This window comes from Ovis aries, chromosome 7 (genome assembly GCF_016772045.2).
Source record: "Ovis aries strain OAR_USU_Benz2616 breed Rambouillet chromosome 7, ARS-UI_Ramb_v3.0, whole genome shotgun sequence".
NCBI classification, from domain to species: domain Eukaryota; kingdom Metazoa; phylum Chordata; class Mammalia; order Artiodactyla; family Bovidae; genus Ovis; species Ovis aries.
In genome coordinates, this window is record NC_056060.1 from 22,779,907 (window position 1) to 22,799,386 (window position 19,480).

At 39.9% G+C, this 19,480-nt stretch overlaps 1 protein-coding gene and 1 gene segment (V, D, J or C); both read right to left on the minus strand.

The window, feature by feature from the left end:
- LOC121820038 (uncharacterized) overlaps window positions 1–19,480 on the minus strand; it is a 234,431-nt gene that overhangs the window by 80,782 nt on the left and 134,169 nt on the right. The window lies entirely within an intron of this gene.
- Window positions 10,896–11,870, minus strand: LOC114115777 (T cell receptor alpha variable 22-like). The segment is given in 2 exon segments: window positions 10,896–11,598; window positions 11,800–11,870. Coding segments are annotated over 2 exon segments (441 nt in total).

Consider the following 19,480-nt stretch of genomic DNA (forward strand, 5'->3'; position numbering starts at 1 on the left):
CAACAAAAGCTGACAGGTCTATGGCCACTTCTCACCTCACTTATAGCACAGGGGTTCTACGTCAGGCATGGTAGGCTGAGAATACTGGGTCCTCTTGCTCTCATCCCAGCTCACAGAGTGATGATTTCATGCTGGCAAAGGCAAGCCAAGAAGGCAAGAGGGTACTGCTCCCTTCCATCATGCTTCTCATAACACAGTGATGTAACTCATAGACAAGCAGCCAAATGTCCCTTATTACAGGTCTAGAGCTGTGGCTCAGGTGTTATGCCCATGGAGAGAAGCAGCTGTAAAAACCAGAGGTCTCCCTTTGAGAAGACTTTATTTGAAACCATCATTGGGAAGCCCAAGTTTAAGAGCGCTGTTGAAAACAATGGAGATGCTTATGGTAAACAATTAACAGAAGGCTGCAACTCAATGAGAGCAACGAGTTAATTCATAGACAACAACTTAAAATCTTAACAGCAAGTACAGGAAAAGGGGATAACTAGGAAAAGTCCTCTCTGGTCTGGAGATCTCAAAGAAAAGTTTCAAAGGCTGGCTCTGCAAACAGGCTTGATTTAATTAGATGAGACCTGGGAACAATTTATGGCTTCATAGCATTGTTGAACGGAGAAGTCACTGATAACCCACTCCAGTACTCTTGTCTGGAAAATCCCATGGACTGAGCAGCCTGGTAGGCTGCAGCCATTGGGTTCGCTAAGAGTCAGACATGACTGAGCGACTTCAGTTTCACTTTTCACTTTCATGCATTGGAGAAGGAAATGGCAATCCATTCCAGTGTTCTTCCCTGGAGAATCCCAGAGACGGGGGAGCCTGGTGGGCTGCCGTCTATGGGGTCGCACAGAGTTGGACATGACTGAAGTGACTTAGCAGCAGCAACAGCAGCACTGTTGAAAAACATCAGCCAGCAATTAGTGGAGTCTATTGTCTAGGTGTAATACAAACAGAAGCAAATAGTCTAGCATAAAAATTAGAGAAAAAGACTGTTGAAGAGCCTTGCTAAACCACTACTGCATCAGGATGTCTGAGAATGTACCCAAGACTATATCCTTTGAGGAACAACATCATGGGCTGTAAACTGTGGGAAAAATTAACTTACCTGAAATAGTCAAGTCACTAGGCAAATAAGCAAGTGCCAGAGAGGTGGAAAATGGATAGCCAGAATTGCTGTAATAAATGTGGTAGCCTGAAAAAGGGCTCCCAAAGTTATTCAAGTCCTAGTGCCTGGAACCTAAAAATATGACTGTAAAAACAGTACATTCCTGGACACACAGCCTTCCAAGACAGAATATGAAAGAAAAGGAAAATTTGAACAGACCAATTACTAGTAATTAAATTGAACCAGTAATCAAAAATTTCCCGAGAAACAGAAGTCCAGGATCATATGCTTCAAGAAGAAATTCAACTAAATATTTAAAGAAAAATTAGTATCCACCATTTGCAAATTATTCCTAAAAATCAAAGATTAGGAAATGCTCTCACTCTCATTCTCTAAGGCCTATAATATCCTGATACCAAAATCAGACAAAGATTCTACAAAAAGAAAATTCAGAGGTCAAAAAGATGGCAGAGGAATAGGACGGGAAGACCACTTTCTCCCTCACAAATTCCTCAAAAGAACATTTCAATGCCGAGCAAAATCCACAAAACAACTTCTGTAGGCTGGCAGAGGACATCAGGCAACCAGAAAAGCAGACCATTGTCTTCAAAAACAGGTAGGAAAAATATAAAAGACGAAAAAGGAGACAAAGGAGGTGGGGAGGAGCTCCGTCCCAGGAAGGAAGCCCGTCCCAGGAAGGGAATTTTAAGAAGAGAGGTTTCCAAACACCAGGAAACACTCTCCCTGCCGAGTCTGTGGCGAGCCTTGGAAACACAGAGGGCAACATAACAGGAAGGAAAAATAGATAAATAATTAAAACCAAGAGATTACAAGCCCAACAGTAACTCCCCCAGCGGAAAAGCAGCACAGACGCCTGCATCCGCCATTGGGAAGTGGGGGCAGGGCAGGGACTCGCGGGAGGTGCGGGCTGCAGTGCTTTGTAAGAATTGGGCAGGAACGCCCCACGAGCAACCAGAACGATCTAACTTGGGCTAGCAAACCAGACTGTGGGATAGCTACCGCACGAAAAGCTCGAACATAAGACACCGCCAGGACCGAGCACAGAACAAAGGACGGAACGGAATAAGCCGGCTGCAGACCATCCCCCGCCAGGGACAGGCAGCCAGAGCCGTAAGGACTGGAAAGGGGCAATTGCAGACCCGGAGAGACTTTACTTACCTAACTGCAAGCAGGCTTCTTTGCTCAGACTTCTGGGTGTGCTGGACAGTCACAATCTGCCTCACGGGGGGCACCAGCGGTCCACCCAGAAAGCTGAGCAGCAGCGGCAGAAAAGGTGACAAGCCGCGGTGATCGCGCTCGCCAAACTCCTGAGCTACTCGGACCTGGGAAGGGCACAAAGTGCAGTCCCAGCTGAATCTGAGCCTCTGAGGGCTGCCTGAGCATTGAACCTGAGTGGCTTGGACCGGGGAAGTGCACGCAGCCTAGGGCCAGCCCCAGACAGTTCCCGGCTGAGCATCGTAGAGCCAGATCGGTTTGTGCGCTGCGAGAAGGGACAGGTCAAGCGGGGCTGAGACACTGTGTGCACACAACAGTGCTATTTGTTTGCAGCATCTCCCCTCCCCACAGTGTGACTGAACTAGTGAGCCTAAAAAACCAGCAAACAGAAGAAGTTAAACAGAGGGAACCACCTTGGAAATGATCCCACACGGCCCACAACATCAGAGAAGGGCCAGATATATTTTTGCTATATTTAAAATCATTCCTTTTTTTGTTGTTTGTTTGTTTTTTGTTTTTTGTCTTTTTTTTCTTTTCTTTCTAACTTTTTTTAATTGTTGTCTTCTATTTCTCCTCTAATTTTTATTTCTATAACCTACTATTACTATCTAAAAAAACAAAAAGACTTTTTTTTTTTTTTAAGGCAAACGCCATATATAGTCTTTGGATGGTTGTTGGTGGTTTTTTGTTTGTTTGTTTGTTTTGGTCATTGTTGTTTTTTTGTTTTGTTTTTTTTGTTTGTTTTAGTAATTCTTGTTTTTTTTTTTTCTTTCTTCCTTTTTCCTTCTGCTTCTTTTCTTTAATATTGTATTTTTGAAAATCCAACCTCTACTCTAGATTTTTAATCTTTGCTCTTAGGTTTTTGTTGCCAATTTTGTACATTTAAAAACCCAAACTTCACTACCCAAGTTTACCTGAGAGCGAGATTACTGGCTTGACCACTCTCTCCTCCTTTGGACTCTCCTTTTTCTCCACCAGGTGGCCTCTGTCTCTTTTCTCCCCCATCTCTTCTCTATCCAACTCTGTGAATCTTTGTGTGTTCCAGATGGTGGAGAACACCTAAGGAACTGGTTACTGGCAGGATTTGTCTCTCTCCTTCTCATTCCTCTCTCTAATCCTCCTGGTCACCTCTGAATACTTCCTCCCTCTCCTCTTCCCGTATAACTCTGTAAATACCTCTGAGTGGTCCAGACTATAGAGCGCACATAAGGAAGTAACTACTGGCTGGCTTGCTCACTCCTCTTTTGATCTCACCGCATCTCATTCCAGTTACCTCTAACTACCCCCTCCATCTTCTCTTCTCCTTGTAACTCAGTGAACCTCTCTGAGTGTCCCTCAATGTGGAGAAACTTTTCACCTTTAACCTAGATGTTTTATCATCGGTGCTGTGTAGATGGAGAAGTCTAGAGGCTACTGTAAAAATAAAACTGAAAACCAGAAGCAAGAGGCTTAAATCCAAAGCCTGAAAACATTAGCGAACTCTTGAATTCAGGGAACATTAAGCAATAGGAGCTCATCAAATGCCTTCATACCTACACTGAAACCAAGCTCCACCCAAGGGCCAACAAGTTCCAAAACAAGACATACCACTCAAATTCTCCAGCAACACAGGAACACTCCTCTGAGCTTCAATATACAGGCAGCTCAAACTTATTCCAAAACCTTTGATGTCTCATAACCCATTACTGGTCACTCCACTGCACTCCAGAGAGAAGAAACCCAGCTCCACCCACCAGAACTCCAACACAAGCCTCCCTAACCAGGAAACCTTGACAAGCCACTGATAGAACACCACCCACAGTGAGGAAGCTCCATAATAAAGAGAACTCCACAAATTACCAGAATATAAAAAGGCCACCCAAAACACAGCAATATAACCAAGATGAAGAGACAGAGGAATACTCAGCAGGTAAAGGAACAGGAGAGTTGCCCACCAAACCAAACAAAAGAGGAAGAAGTAGGGAATCTACCTGAGAAGGAATTCCGAATATTGATAGTGAAAATGATCCAAAATCTTGAAATCAAAATGGAATCACAGATAAATAGCCTAGAGACAAGGATTGAGAAGATGCAAGAAAGGTTTAACAAGGACCTAGAAGAAATAAAAAAGAGTCAAAATATAATGAATAATGCAATAAATGAGATCAGAAACACTCTGGAGGTAACAAATAGTAGAATAACGGAGGCAGAAGATAGGATTAGTGAAATAGAGGATAGAATGGTAGAAATAAATGAATCAGAGAGGAAACAAGAAAAACGAAGTAAAAGAAACGAGGACAATCTCAGAGACCTCCAGGACAATATGAAACGCTCCAACATTTGAATTATAGGAGCCCCAGAAGAAGAAGACAGAAAGAAAGATCATGAGAAAATCCTTGAGGAGATAATAGTTGAAAACTTCCCCAAAATGGGGAAGGAAATAATCACTCAAGTCCAAGAAACACAGAGAGTTCCAAATAGGATAAACCCAAGGCGAAACACTCCAAGACATGTATTAATCAAATTAGCAAAGATCAAACACAAAGAACAAATATTAAAAGCAGCAAGGGAAAAACAACAAATAACACACAAGGGGATTCCCATAAGGATAACAGCTGATCTTTCAATAGAAACTCTTCAGGCCAGGAGGGAATGGCAAGACATACTTAAAGTGATGAAAGAAAATAACCTACAGCCCAGATTACTGTACCCAGCAAGGATCTCATTCAAATACGATGGAGAAATCAAAAGCTTTACAGACAAGCAAAAGCTGAGAGAATTCAGCACCACCAAACCAGCTCTCCAACAAATTCTAAAGGATATTCTATAGACAGGAAACACGAAAAGGGTGTATAAACCCGAACCCAAAACAATAAAGTAAATGGTGACGGGATCATATTTATCAATAATTACCTTAAACGTAAATGGGTTGAATGCCCCAACCAAAAGGCAAAGACTGGCTGAATGGATACAAAAATAAGACCCCTCTATATGCTGCTTACAAGAGACCCACCTCAAAACAAGGGACACATGCAGACTGAAAGTGAAGGGCTGGAAAAGATATACCATGCAAATAGAGACCAAAAGAGAGCAGGAGTAGCAATACTCATATCCGATAAAATAGACTTTAAAACAAAGGCTGTGAAAAGAGACAAAGAAGGACACTACATAATGATCAAAGGATCAATCCAAGAAGAAGATATAACAATTATAAATATATATGCACCCAACATAGGAGCACCGCAATATGTAAGACAAATGCTAACAAGTATGAAAGGGGAAATCAACAATAACACAATAATAGTGGGAGACTTTAATACCCCACTCACACCTATGGACAGATCAACTAAACAGAAAATTAACAAAGAAACGCAAAATTTAAATGATACGTTAGATCAGTTAGACCAAATTGTTATCTATAGGACATTTCACCCCAAAACAATGAATTTCACCTTTTTTTCAAGTGTTCATGGAACCTTCTCCAGGATAGATCACATCCTGGGCCATAAATCTAAACTTGATAAATTCAAAAAAAATCGAAATCATTCCAAGCATCTTTTCTGACCATAATGCAGTAAGATTAGATCTCAATTACAGAAGAAAAACTATTAAAAATTCCAACATATGGAGGTTGAACAACACACTTCTGAATAACCAACAAATCACAGAAGAAATCAAAAAAGAAATCAAAATATGCATAGAAACTAATGAATATGAAAACACAACAACCCCAAGCCTGTGGGACACTATAAAAGCAGTGCTAAGAGGAAAGTTCATAGCAATACAGGCATACCTCAAGAAACAAGAAAAAAGTCAAATAAAAACCTAACTCTACAACTAAAGCAACTAGAAAAGGAAGAATTGGAGAACCCCAGAGTTAGTAGAAGGACAGAAACCTTAAAAAATTAGGGCAGAAATAAATGCAAAAGAAACAAAAGAGACCATAGCAAAAATCAACAAAGCCAAAAGCTGGTTCTTTGAAAGGATAAATAAAATTGACAAAACATTAGCCAGACTCATCAAGAAGCAAAGAGAGAAAAATCAAATCAATAAAATTAGAAATGAAAATGGAGAGATCACAACAGACAACACAGAAATACAAAGGATCATAAGAGACTACTATCAGCAGTTGTATGCCAATAAAATGGACAACGTGGAAGAAATGGACAAATTCTTAGAAAAGTACAACTTTCCAAAACTGAACCAGGAAGAAATAGAAAATCTTAACAGACCCATCACAAGCACGGAAATTGAAACTGTAATCAGAAATCTTCCAGCAAACAAAAGCCCAGGTCCAGACGACTTCACAGCTGAATTCTACCAAAAATTTTGAGTAGTATAGCTAACACCTATACTACTCAAACTCTTCCAGAAAATTGCAGAGGAAGGTAAACTTCCAAACTCATTCTATGAGGCCACCGTCACCCTAATACCAAAACCTGACAAAGATGTCACAAAAAAGAAAACTACAGGCCAATATCACTGATGAACATAGATGCAAAAATCCTCAACAAAATTCTAGCAATCAGAATCCAACAACACATTAAAAAGATCATACACCATGACCAAGTGGGCTTTATCCCTGGGATGCAAGGATTCTTCAATATCCACAAATCAATCAATGTAATTCACCACATTAACAAATTGAAAATAAAAACCATATGATTATCTCAATAGATTCAGAGAAGGCCTTTGACAAAATTCAACGTCCATTTATGATAAAAACTCTCCAGAAAGCAGGAATAGAAGGAACATACCTCAACATAATAAAAGCTATCTATGACAAACCCACAGCAAACATTATCCTCAATGGTGAAAAACTGAAAGCATTTCCCCTAAAGTCAGGAACAACACAAAGGTGCCCACTTTCACCACTACAATTCAACATAGTTCTGGAAGTTTTGGCCACAGCAGTCAGAGCAGAAAAAGAAATAAAAGGAATCCAAATTGGAAAAGAAGTAAAGCTCTCACTGTTTGCAGATGACATGATCCTCTACATGGAAAACCCTAAAGACTCCACCAGAAAATTACTAGAGCTCATCAATGAATATAGTAGAGTTGCAGGATATAAAATCAACACACAGAAATCCCTTGCATTCCTATACACGAATAATGAGAAAGTAGAAAAAGAAATTAAGGAAACAATTCCATTCACCATTGCAACGAAAAGAATAAAATACTTAGGAATATATCTACCTAAAGAAACTAAAGACCTATATATAGAAAACTATAAAACACTGATGAAAGAAATCAAAGAGGACACTAATAGATGGAGAAATATACCATGTTCATGGATCGGAAGAATCAATATAGTGAAAATGAGTATACTACCCAAAGCAATTTACAAATTCAATGCAATCCCTATCAAGCTACCAGCCATATTTTCACAGAACTAGAACAAATCATTTCAAGATTTGTATGGAAATACAAAAAAACTCGAATTGCCAAAGCAATCTTGAGAAAGAAGAATGGAACTGGAGGAATCAACTTGCCTGACTTCAGGCTCTACTACAAAGCCCCAGTCATCAAGACAGTATGGTATTGGCACAAAGACAGACATATAGATCAATGGAACGAAATAGAAAGCCCAGAGATAAATCCACACACATATGGACACCTTATCTTTGACAAAGGAGGCAAGAATATACAATGGAGTAAAGACAATCTCTTTAACAAGTGGTGCTGGGAAAAATGGTCAACCACTTGTAAAAGAATGAAACTAGATCACTTTCTAACACCACACACAAAAATAAACTCAAAATGGATTAAAGATCTAAATGTAAGACCAGAACCTATAAAACTCCTAGAGGAGAACATAGGCAAAACACTCTCCGACATAGATCACAGCAGGATCCTCTATGATCCACCTCCCAGAATTCTGGAAATAAAAGCAAAAATGAACAAATGGGATCTAATTAAAATTAAAAGCTTCTGCACAACAAAGGAAAATTTAAGCAAGGTGAAAAGACAGCCTTCTGAATGGGAGAAAATAATAGCAAATGAAGCAACTGACAAACAACTAATCTCAAAAATATACAAGCAACTTATGCAGCTCAATTCCAGAAAAATAAACTACCCAATCAAAAAATGGGCCAAAGAACTAAATAGACATTTCTCCAAAGAAGACATACGGATGGCTAACAAACACATGAAAAGATGCTCAACATCACTCATTATTAGAGAAATGCAAATCAAAACCACAATGAAGTACCACTTCACACCAGTCAGAATGGCTGCGATCCAAAAATCTGCAAGCAATAAATGCTGGAGAGGGTGTGGAGAAAAGGGAACCCTCCTACACTGTTGGTGGGAATGCAAACTAGTACAGCCGCTATGGAGAACAGTGTGGAGATTTCTTAAAAAATTGCAAATAGAACTACCTTATGACCCAGCAATCCCACTGCTGGGCATACACACCGAGGAAACCAGAATTGAAAGAGATACGTGTACCCCAATGTTCATCGCAACACTGTTTGTAATAGCCAGGACATGGAAACAACCTAGATGTCATCAGCCGATGAATGGATAAGAAAGCTGTGGTACATTTACACAATGGAGTATTACTCAGCCGTTAAAAAGAATTCATTTGAATCAGTTCTGATGAGATGGATGAAACTGGAGCCGATTATACAGAATAAAGTAAGCCAGAAAGAAAAATACCAATACAGTATACTAACACATATATATGGAATTTAGGAATATGGCAATGACGACCCTGCATGCAAGACAGCAAAAAAAACACAGATGTGTATAACGGACTTTTTGGACTCAGAGGGAGAGGGAGAGGGTGGGATGATTTGGGAGAATGGCATTCTAACATGTATACTATCATGTAAGAATTGAATCGCCAGTCTATGTCTGACGCAGGATACAGCATGCTTGGGGCTGGTGCATGGGGATGACCCACAGAGATGTTATAGGGAGGTAGGTGGGAGGGGGGTTCATGTTTGGGAACGCATGTAAGAATTAAAGATTTTAAAATTAAAAAACTAAGAAACTAAAAAATAAAATAAAATTTTAAAAAAATCTAAAAAAAAAAAAAGAAAATTCAGGCCAATATTTCTGATGAATATAGAGGCAAAAATTCTTTTTTTGTTTGTTTTTTCTTTTTTAATATAAATTTATTTATTTTAATTGGAGGTTAATTACTTTATAATATTGTATTGGTTTTGCCATACATCAACATGAATCCGCCATGGGTATACATGTGTTCCCCATCCTGAACCCCCCTCCCACCTCCCTCCCTATACCATCCCTCTGGGTCATCCCAGTGCACTAGCCCCAAGCTAGATGCAAAAATTCTTAACAAAATAGTAGCAAACTTAATTCAACAAAACTTGAAAGAATCATGCATCATGATCAAGAGATTTATTTCAGATGTGCAACGATGGTTCACTATCCACAAATCAAGCAAGATGATATACCATGTTAACAGAATAAAGGATAAAAATTACATGACTATGTCAATAGATGCAGAAAAAGATTTTGACAAGATTTAACATTCGTGATAAAAACTGTCAACGTATTTGGTATAAAGAGAGCATGCCTAGAAATAATAGACCATTTGTTACAAATCTACAGCTGACATCATACTAAATGGTAAAAAACTTAATCTCTTTCTCTAAGATCAGTACCAAGACAAGGATGCAACTCTCATCATTTCTATTTAACATAGTACTAGAAGTCCTAGTCTAAGTAATCAGGTGGGAAAAAGAAATCATTGGCATCCAAGTTGAAAAGAAAGAGGTAAACTGTCTCTAATTACAGACAGCATGATACTCTATATAGAAAATTGTAAAGAAGCCACCAACAAAACTAATAGAAACAATCAGCAAAGTTGATTACATGATAAAGTTACAGGACACAAGATTAATATACAGAAATCTGTTGCATTTCTATACACTAATGATAACTATCAGAAAGGGAATTTAAGAAAGCAATCCAATTTCTAGTTGAATCAAAAAGAATCAAAAGTACCTAGGAATAAATTTAACCAATGAGGTGAAAGACCTGTTCTCTGAAAACTGTAAGACATTGTTGAAAAGAATTTAAGACAATGTAAATTGAAAAAGGAAGCTGAGAGGGCTACAGCAAACAAGAGTTTACAGCTTTTCATTGGCTGAGTCCTTGCCAGGAAATAAGAGGCATCTCTCATCTTCCCTTTGCTCTCCACTATGTCCACAGGTCAAGAGAGTTCCCCTCGTCTCTCAACTCTGTTTAACTGAGATTTCTGTTTAATATTTTTTATACCTTATAGGACAGAGGCAGAAAGATATTTGACTCCAAAAGAGGAAGGTGAGGGAAGCAAGAAGTTCTAGTGATTCAAGGAGTCATGAACCAAAGAATTTAGTTGGCCTTCAAAAGCTACAAAAGGCAAGGAAACGGATTATCCCTTAGATCTCAAGAAGGAATCAACTCTTCCAAGACCTTGACTATAGACAGTTAAATGGGTTTAAGATTTCTTGCACCCAGAATGATTTTCTCCTAAGTTACCAAGCTCATAGTGAACACTGAGTAAGCTTTATTGCTCTTGTCCACTTTGCTGCACTTGTAGGATGGGATGATGCAATTGTCTTTGGGGACACATTCTGGTGAGGCAGATCGAGGCAGATCTGAATATTCCTGAGACATCTAACTAATCAGGATAACAACTTTATTGGAGTTATTTTTTTCTCTGAATTCTTCTCACTTTTTACCACTTTTGAGTTCAGCATACTGTTGTTGAATATTTATTTTATTTTTGTCCTCTTATCAGCTATTCTGCTAGCTCCAAGTTAGAAGTCTCTAGTGCAGAAGGAAATACAGATTGAGAAAGGAAGATAAAGACCAAGTTCATAATCTGTAGGGCGGAAAAGTGTCTGTGATTAAAACTGTACCAGTGTAGATAAGAAATAGTCAACATTGCAAATGCCCTGTGGTGGCCTCACGGTGTGACTGTGGCTGGAGGAGGGGCTGAGCCCCGCGGAGGGTTTGTGTAGAGGCTGCAGGTGCCTGGGGAGCACTGTGCTGCGCAGCACAGAAGTAAGTGCCTGAGTCTGTGGTCTGTGAAGAGGAAATGTGCAGTGAGCTGCGACGTTCTTTAGGGATTGTCGTGGCATTAAACCTTCCATCCTGTTTTGTTCCTGAAGCAATGTTAAACAGGTGGATAAGGCGGCCGCTGGGGTTCTGAAGATACCACTGTACATTGCTCACGGAGCCAGAAAAATTGCACCTCAGCATGTGGCTGGCTCCCTCCTGGAGACTCAGGGCTGGGGGACTCTGCTTCACATCCAGCCCTTGCACACCTGATGAGAAACAGAACCAGTCACAGGAGAGGGTCATTGTAACTCTGACAAAACCGTGGAAGTGACACACACACACACACAACTCCCATAGATGATGATAAGGATAGAAGGTCTGCAGGACTTGTCAGTTCCTCTCCCTCCCTTAACAATACAGCAGCTGCTCAATCCTTCAGATGTCCCTGTGGGGCAGCCCCAACTCACAGCAAACCTGGGCAAACAAAAGCCCCAGCACAGTGCCTGCTAGCCTCTTCATGCTGCTTCCTCTTCTTACTGAGACATTTTCACTGTAAGATACTTCACTAAACCCTGAGGGAGGGAGTGTCATAAGCTGTTTCGGAAATGTTCCTGCTCCTGCAGCCAGTCAGCTCACCCAACAAGTCCTGTTCATGCCCTCACTTTGTGACAGGAAGCCCCGCCCTCCCACCTCAACCAATTCAGAATGGGCTGCAGAGGAGTGGAGGAGAGTGGGAAATAGAAAGGTCATTATTTTAGGACCTGAGGGGCATTTTCTAAGAACATTGCAGTGAAGGCAGACTCTGATTTTGAATTTGTGGAGGATTTTAGGGAAGAGAAAACAAAAATTAATTATCTAGCCATAGTTTTAGTCTCAGATGGCATGGATGCAGAAGATTCTTGCATAATGAAATATTTTCTCAAGAGTTCTCAGGATCTTTTTTTTTTTTTTTTGCATCTCCTGTGTACAAACCTGTGATTCTGAAGGGTGCTCACACATCAGCACAGTATTCATAACAGTCTTGGCTGGAACACTTTGCAGTATTAAACAGTTTCATTTTTTAATTATATATATATTTATTCTAGACTGAACCTACAAAAAGAGTTATATTATTTTTAATCTCTAGATGGGCACTGAAATTAGAATTTTAAATTTTAAATTTTTATTAAAACATATAATTTTAAAATAAAAATAAATTTTAAATAAAACTTCAGGTTTAAATACATCATATTTTATTTATTTTGTTAATTTTTAAGTTAGAGGATAATTGTTTTATATTGTTATGTTAATTTCTGCCATACAACGATGAGAATCAGTCATGGTTTTATATACATATATATACCATCCCTGTTGAGCCTCCCTCTCCTTTTCCATCCCAACCCTCTAGTTCCTCACAGAGTACCAGTATGGGCTCCATCTGATATATTATTGCACCTTCCCACTATTTATTTTACACTAAATACATTTTAACTGTTGATTATAGTTATTTGTATTCTGCTTTTACCTCTAGTAGGTTATTTTAAAAGAACAATAAGTATTTTTTAAAGCATATGAAAATCAATTCTGCTTTTTCTCAAGAGTCTGTGATTAATAATGGTCCCCTGTATGTGGATTTTAGAGGTAAAGGGGATATTTGTATATTTTCACTGAAGTAAAACTGAAGTGATCTGCAGACTCTCAGGATCAGATGAACAGTTCAAGACTGTTGGAAATGTTGACTAAAGGAACTGTGAGAGACAGTGTAGAAAAATAAAAGTAATAATAATTATAATTGGCCACACAGTGGATATTAGAGAAACAGAATTAGAAGAGAGAAAAGAGGAGAGGGGCAACCAGAGTGGGTCACTTGAAACTTTGCCACAAAAATGTACTTAACCTAGAATGCCCGTTATAGGTGACCACTGGATAAACAAAGCCTTTTTTCCTTCATGTTCTGTCTGGACATACAAGAAGAGATAAGGAAGTTCACTAGAGGTAGGAATAGTTGTACCTCCACTTCAGAGGCCCCTTTAGAGCCAGTGATGTGATTGTCAGGCAGGTCACTGACTGGCCTCCAGTTCTTCCTGAAACGTTAGTGTTAAATCAATGAAACCAGGGCAAATCTGTCTATAATAAGACAATGTCTCTGTTCAGATTTCAACCAGAACTGGTTTGTTCTATAGAGGCAGGAGCATGGGATATAATGTTACTGATTCCCTATGAAGAGCATTCCCAACAGGAGAAGGGTGGTGGAAAATCTGACTATGCAAAAATTAAGATGAGAGCCATATTGCGGAAGATCTTCCCTAAGGAGCAGGAAGGAATGTGCCAGAGTGTGCTGAGTCCTATTACAGGGAAATCTGAGATTCAAAAGATCACTATATAAGCAAATTATAGTGACTGTCAGGAAGAAATGCTTCCTTGACAATGACTGCTCCTGGTGTTGAGCCTATTTAGATGTGTACCTCAGTGAGCTGCGAGATACAGAAGCTCATAGGAGTGAAATGGAACTTTTGTTGAAGGTGACATTTCCAGTTTATGCAACATCACCCCCTGGAGGACAGGAACTGGAACAAATCCCACCTTGAGGCTTTAATGCCATATTTCCTCCTCGTTCTTACCAGGGTTGAATTTTTTCCCATTCTAATTTGATGAGTGTTTTCAGGGGTTCGTTTATCCAGTGGTCACTTATAACGGGCATTCTAGGTTAAGTACATTTTTGTGGCAAAGTTCCAAGTGATCCACTCTGGTTGCCCCAGAGAAAAGAGGAGTCTCTTTTCTCTCTTCTAATTAAGTTGTTGTTGTTGTTCAGTCACTAAGTTGTGTCCAACTCTTTGAGGCCCCATGGACTGCAGGATGTTAGGCTTCCCTGTCCTTCATTATCTCCCAGAGTTTGTCAAATTCATGTTCATTGAGTCAGTGAAGCCATCCAACTATCTCATCCTCTGTCACCATCTTCTCCTCCTGCCCTCAATCTATCCCAGCATCAGGATCTTTTCAAATGAGCTGGCTCTTCGCATCACATGGCCAAAGTATTGGAGCTTCAGCAGCAGTCTTCCAAAGATTATTCAGGATTGATTTCCTTTAGAATTGACAGTTTTGATCTCCATGATGTCCAAGGACTCTCAAGAGTCTGCCCCAGCACCACAACTCAAAAGCATCAATTTTTCAATGCTCAGACTTTATGGTCAAACTCTCACATCCATACATGACTACTGCAAAACTGATAGTCTTGACTATATGGATATTTGTCAGCAAAGTGATGTCTCTGCTTTTTAATAGACTGTCTAGGTTTGTAATAGCTTTTCTTCCAAGGAGCAAGCGTGCTTTAATTTCATGGCTGCAGTCACCATGCAGTGATTTTGCATACCTAGAATATAATACCCGCCACTGCTTCCACTTTTTCCCCCACCTATTTGCCATGAAGTGATGGGACCTAATGTCATGATCTTAGTTTTTTGAATTTTCAGTTTTAATCCAGCTTTTCCACTGTCCTCTTTCATCCTCATCAAGAGGTTCTTTAGTTCCTCTTGGCTTTCTACCATAAGCATGGTGTTATCTGCATATCTGAGGTTATTGATATTTCTCCTAGCAATCTTGATTCCAGCTTGTGATTCATCCAGCCCAGGGTTTTGCATGAGGTAGTCTGCATAGAGTTAAATAAGCAGGGTGACAATATACAGCTCTGACATACTCCTTTCCCAATTTTGAGCCAGTCTGTGGTTCCATGTCTGATTCTAACTGTTGCTTCTTGACCCACATACATGTTTCTCAGGAGACAGTGGTGGACTTCCCTATAAATGCTCCTTTCAGATATCAAAAGTGAGTTTTAAAAATGCAAATAGCTTCATATGAGAAGAAGTGAAATACAAATAGCCATGCAGTGAGAAAGTTGAACTGAACCAAAATCAAACTCTCTCCAATGAGTTCATAAGGCATAATCGACTGTTCTGGTATAAAACATGCAGATTTTCTTGCCAGGTATGTGAGAAGAAGGTGTCTGTTCATGTCTCATTCATGAATATGAAGAAACACCATAGAAGGTCTAGCTCTTAGGATATAGCAACAGTGGAGTTTAAATGTTAATCTAGTTGAACCACATTATTTTGTTTGATATCTTTGAGCAATCATTTAATGCATTTTAAACCACGGGAAAAGAGGCTAGAGATCTGACTCAATGATATGGCCAATATACTGGTGTGAGTCGAGGTTAGTGATGTTCAGTACAGTCTAGTTAGTTGAGGGAACTACAGTGACTGGAATGCCTGTTAATCTATGGTTCCACTTCCCCTGATTAAACAAAACACTGTAGTTCCTTGGCTTTCCTTTTCCAACCCACACATGGCTCTTCCTCAACTCTGGTCCCAGAGCAGCAGCAGGCAAGGCTTTGGGTATGGGCTGCAGGGGACTTAGTGGCACTGTGTGGAGGCACAGAGGTATGTGGCTGAGTCTTCAGTCCTCTGATATACAGGGAGCTGTAGCCCTCCTTAGTATTCAGAGTGACTCTCACTTGTCCTTGCTCTTTTTCATCCCCACTTACACTCACTACAAACAGGTTCTTGGGGGCTTTTTGCAGGTTCCCATCTGTACCAGTGTAAAACAAAGAAAGAGCTGGAAGGGGAACTGCAGGTGAAATTGGGACTCTATCCTTCCTGAACATAGTGAAGGGAGGACGCTATTCCACAGTCAAGAGGCTGCTCACTCCTGTTCAGAAAGACAAGGTCACACATAGAAAATAATTGATCTACAGAGTATTCATTGTCTTCACATTCCCAAATATTAGAACCTGGAGGTGCCTGACTGTGCTCCCCACCTTGCCCATCACTACCCCAGACTGCTCAGAACATCTTCAGCTGCCCCTGGACTTATGACCAGGATGAAGCCACAGGAACAGTAATGAGGCTAGAAAAGTTCTCCTCTCCATTTATCCTGATCAAGTATCTTCAACATGGAAAGTTCTACAAGCCTAGATCTGTGGAACATTCTGCTTCAGGTAATAGGACTCCGCATTGGGTTGCCCAGCCAATAAGAGAGGATAACACATACATGTACTAGAAATACACCATTTCTGCCCTAGAATCAGTTTCCTGTGGTTCAAGGAGGGATCAAACTCTGCTTTCTTGAGACCAACTTCATAAACATTAAGGATATCTCTCACAAGCTCACAATGCAAAGAGAGCCGACAACCTTTCAGAACTGGGTTGCCTTAGGATGGGCTGCTATTATTCAACTTGAGAGAGATTGGAATTGCAAATGTGGAAGAAAACACACTTTGGTTAGGAATCTTTTACATAAAATTTTGATAAAATTTATAAATTTTCAAATCCCAGTTTATAAATGTGCACAAGTGTTATGCATTAAATTATTTTATGAACACCATTCTAATATAAAAGTTATGCAATAGAGATATTATTTCAAACTTACAAACAAGAAAACTAAAGCTGAAAGACCTCAAGTAACTAACTTGAGATCACACATATGGTAGGTGGCATAGTAAAAATCACATTGCATATCTACCTGGCTAAGTAGTCTATAGTGTTTGGAATCTGCCACACCACCTACATTTGTGATACTCAGTAAATGTGTAAGTGTTAGCGAAGGTATATTCTAAAAACACTGGGAACTTACTTTGTGGTTATTCTTCCTAATAGCACTAAAATGTGCAACATCTGGTGAATGGATAAACGAAATGTAATTCATTTGCCAGTGAATTGCTATTCATCAATAAATATAAGTGAAATACTAATGTATGCTACAAGATAAATAATTTTTAAAATTATGTTAAGGAATAACAGCCAGATACAAGATTGCATATTGAATGATTTCATTAATATGAAATATTCATGAAAGGAACTTATAAAATTATAAATATGGTCAGTGGTTGCTGTGGGGCCAAGTGTGGAAATAAAGAACAACTATAATTGGGGATGAAGGATAACTTACTAAAAATTATTAAACTGGAAATTCAAAATGGATGAATTTTAGGGAATGTCACTTATACCTCAATAGAGTTGCTTAAAAATAAAAAAGAATTTTGTTCTGTCTTATCTGTTACAGTCCAGGAAGAATGTTAGTTTAATTCAACATGCACATATTTATTTAAACAGTGATTTGGGGCCCACAATTTCCCTAGGACCTTTGAAAATTGCAAAAGGAACAGTATCTGTGAGCTCAATACGTAGTTGGTAAAATAAAATGCATCCAGGAAAATTTATTAGTACAAGATAGCATTAATTAAGACTGTTCAGAATCTAAATCTACTTCCTGGACTCTGGTACTGCAGATTGACTGCAAAACCTTCTTTCCAGTGAACAACCAAAATAAGCAAAGGAAACAGCATGGTTGTTGTTCAGCCGCTAAGTCGACTGTATGTGACCCCAAGCACACTAGTGTCCTCTGTCCTCCACTATGCCCCGGAGTTTGCTCATATTCGTGTCCATTGACTCAGTGATGCTATCTAACCACCTCATCTCATCTCACCTAAACAGTATGGGGTAGGTGCTAAAAATCAGAGCACTGCCTTCCACCTGTGTGCTCACTCAGTCGTGCCCGACTCTTGACCCCATGGACTGTAGCCCGCCAGGCTTCTCTGTCTGTGGGGATTCTCCAGGCAAGAATACTGGGGAGGCTTGCCATGCCCTCCTCCAGGAGATCTTCCCAACTCAGAGGTCGAACCCAGGTCTCCCACATTTCAAGTAGATTCTTCACTGTCTGAGCCACCAGGGAAGCTCATGAATACTGAAATTTAAGTCGTGTTCTAAAAGAGAAACAGGATTGGAAGGTCTCAATAGCTAACTCCTGACTTACCTTCCTAAGAAAAGAGATGCAGCTATGGGTAATAAAGGAATATCTGAAAAGTCTCATTAATGTCTCCTATTTAGAAGTACAAATGTATGTTTGGGGAGGGGATGTGAGACTAACAGTAGTGTAATATATTGTTAGTTGCTCAGTTGTGTCTGCCTCTTTGCAACCCATTGACTGAAGCCCATCAGGCTCTACTGTAATTGGGATTTTCTGGGCAAGAATACCAGGATGGGTTACCATGCTCTCCTCCATGGATCAAACCCACGTCTAAACCCTGACCCAGGCATTGAACCTCCGTCTCTTACGTCTCCTGCATTGGCAGGCCAGTTCTTTACCAACTGGCACACCTGTGAAGCCCTGACACACAGTAGTCACTACAGATCGATTTCCTTTTTCTTTTCTCCAGATCACAGCAATCAGCCCACTAAAGGAAAGGATTGTGAGGACATGACCACACCATTCAGAAAACTCATTTGCTATGGAGCTTATTTCTGATGAGACTACTAATTCCTTGATAAATTTACCCACAGATTGGAGGGTCTGTGTCCAAACCAGGAAGTGTAGGGCTCCAACAGCAGGAAGCATTCCTTCAACTAACATGGCAGAACCCTGAAATCTAAAGCTATCGTAATTATCTGAAGTAGAGGCCAAGCCAATTGACCATTAGATAAATTAAATCAATCTGAAGTGGCTTGCAAGGTAAAGATGTTGACAATTCTCAATTAACAAATCAAAATGAGTCCAATTTAATCTTTTATTTTAGAATTTGAGTAGCGTGAACTCTAGAAATACTTTTATCTTTTGCACTACACACACGCATATATTAGCTTCCCAGGTGGCTCACTGGTAAAGAATCCATCTGCAAAGCAGGAGACACGAGTTCGATCACTGGGTCAGGGAGATACTGTGGAGAATGAAATGGCAACCCACTCCAGTATTCTTGCCTAGGAAATCCTGTGGATAGCAGAGCCTGGCAAGCTACAGTCCACTGGGTCACAAAAAGTCAGACATGATTTAGCGACTAAACAACAATATATATTGCTGAACCATTCCTGGGCCTGCTTGCTCATGTGGGTTGCAGTGAAGCAAAATGCAGTGTTTACCACAGGGCACCAAGCAAGTTGTCCATGCAGCCAGGACTCAAAATCCTAGAATTCCCAGATGACTGTGGGAAAAAGTTTTAAAGATAAGGTGAGGGAAGGGAGTTGTGGGTTTCATAATCAGCTTGTAGACATTCTTCTGATTCATTGTTGGTGAGTTAATCAGGAGTCAACACAATCAACCTTTTGTTTCCAACCAGTCTGCGGTCTGGTGCTTCCATAGTGTTTGAGACAGTAAACATCCACCTGCAATTCAAGAGCCCCA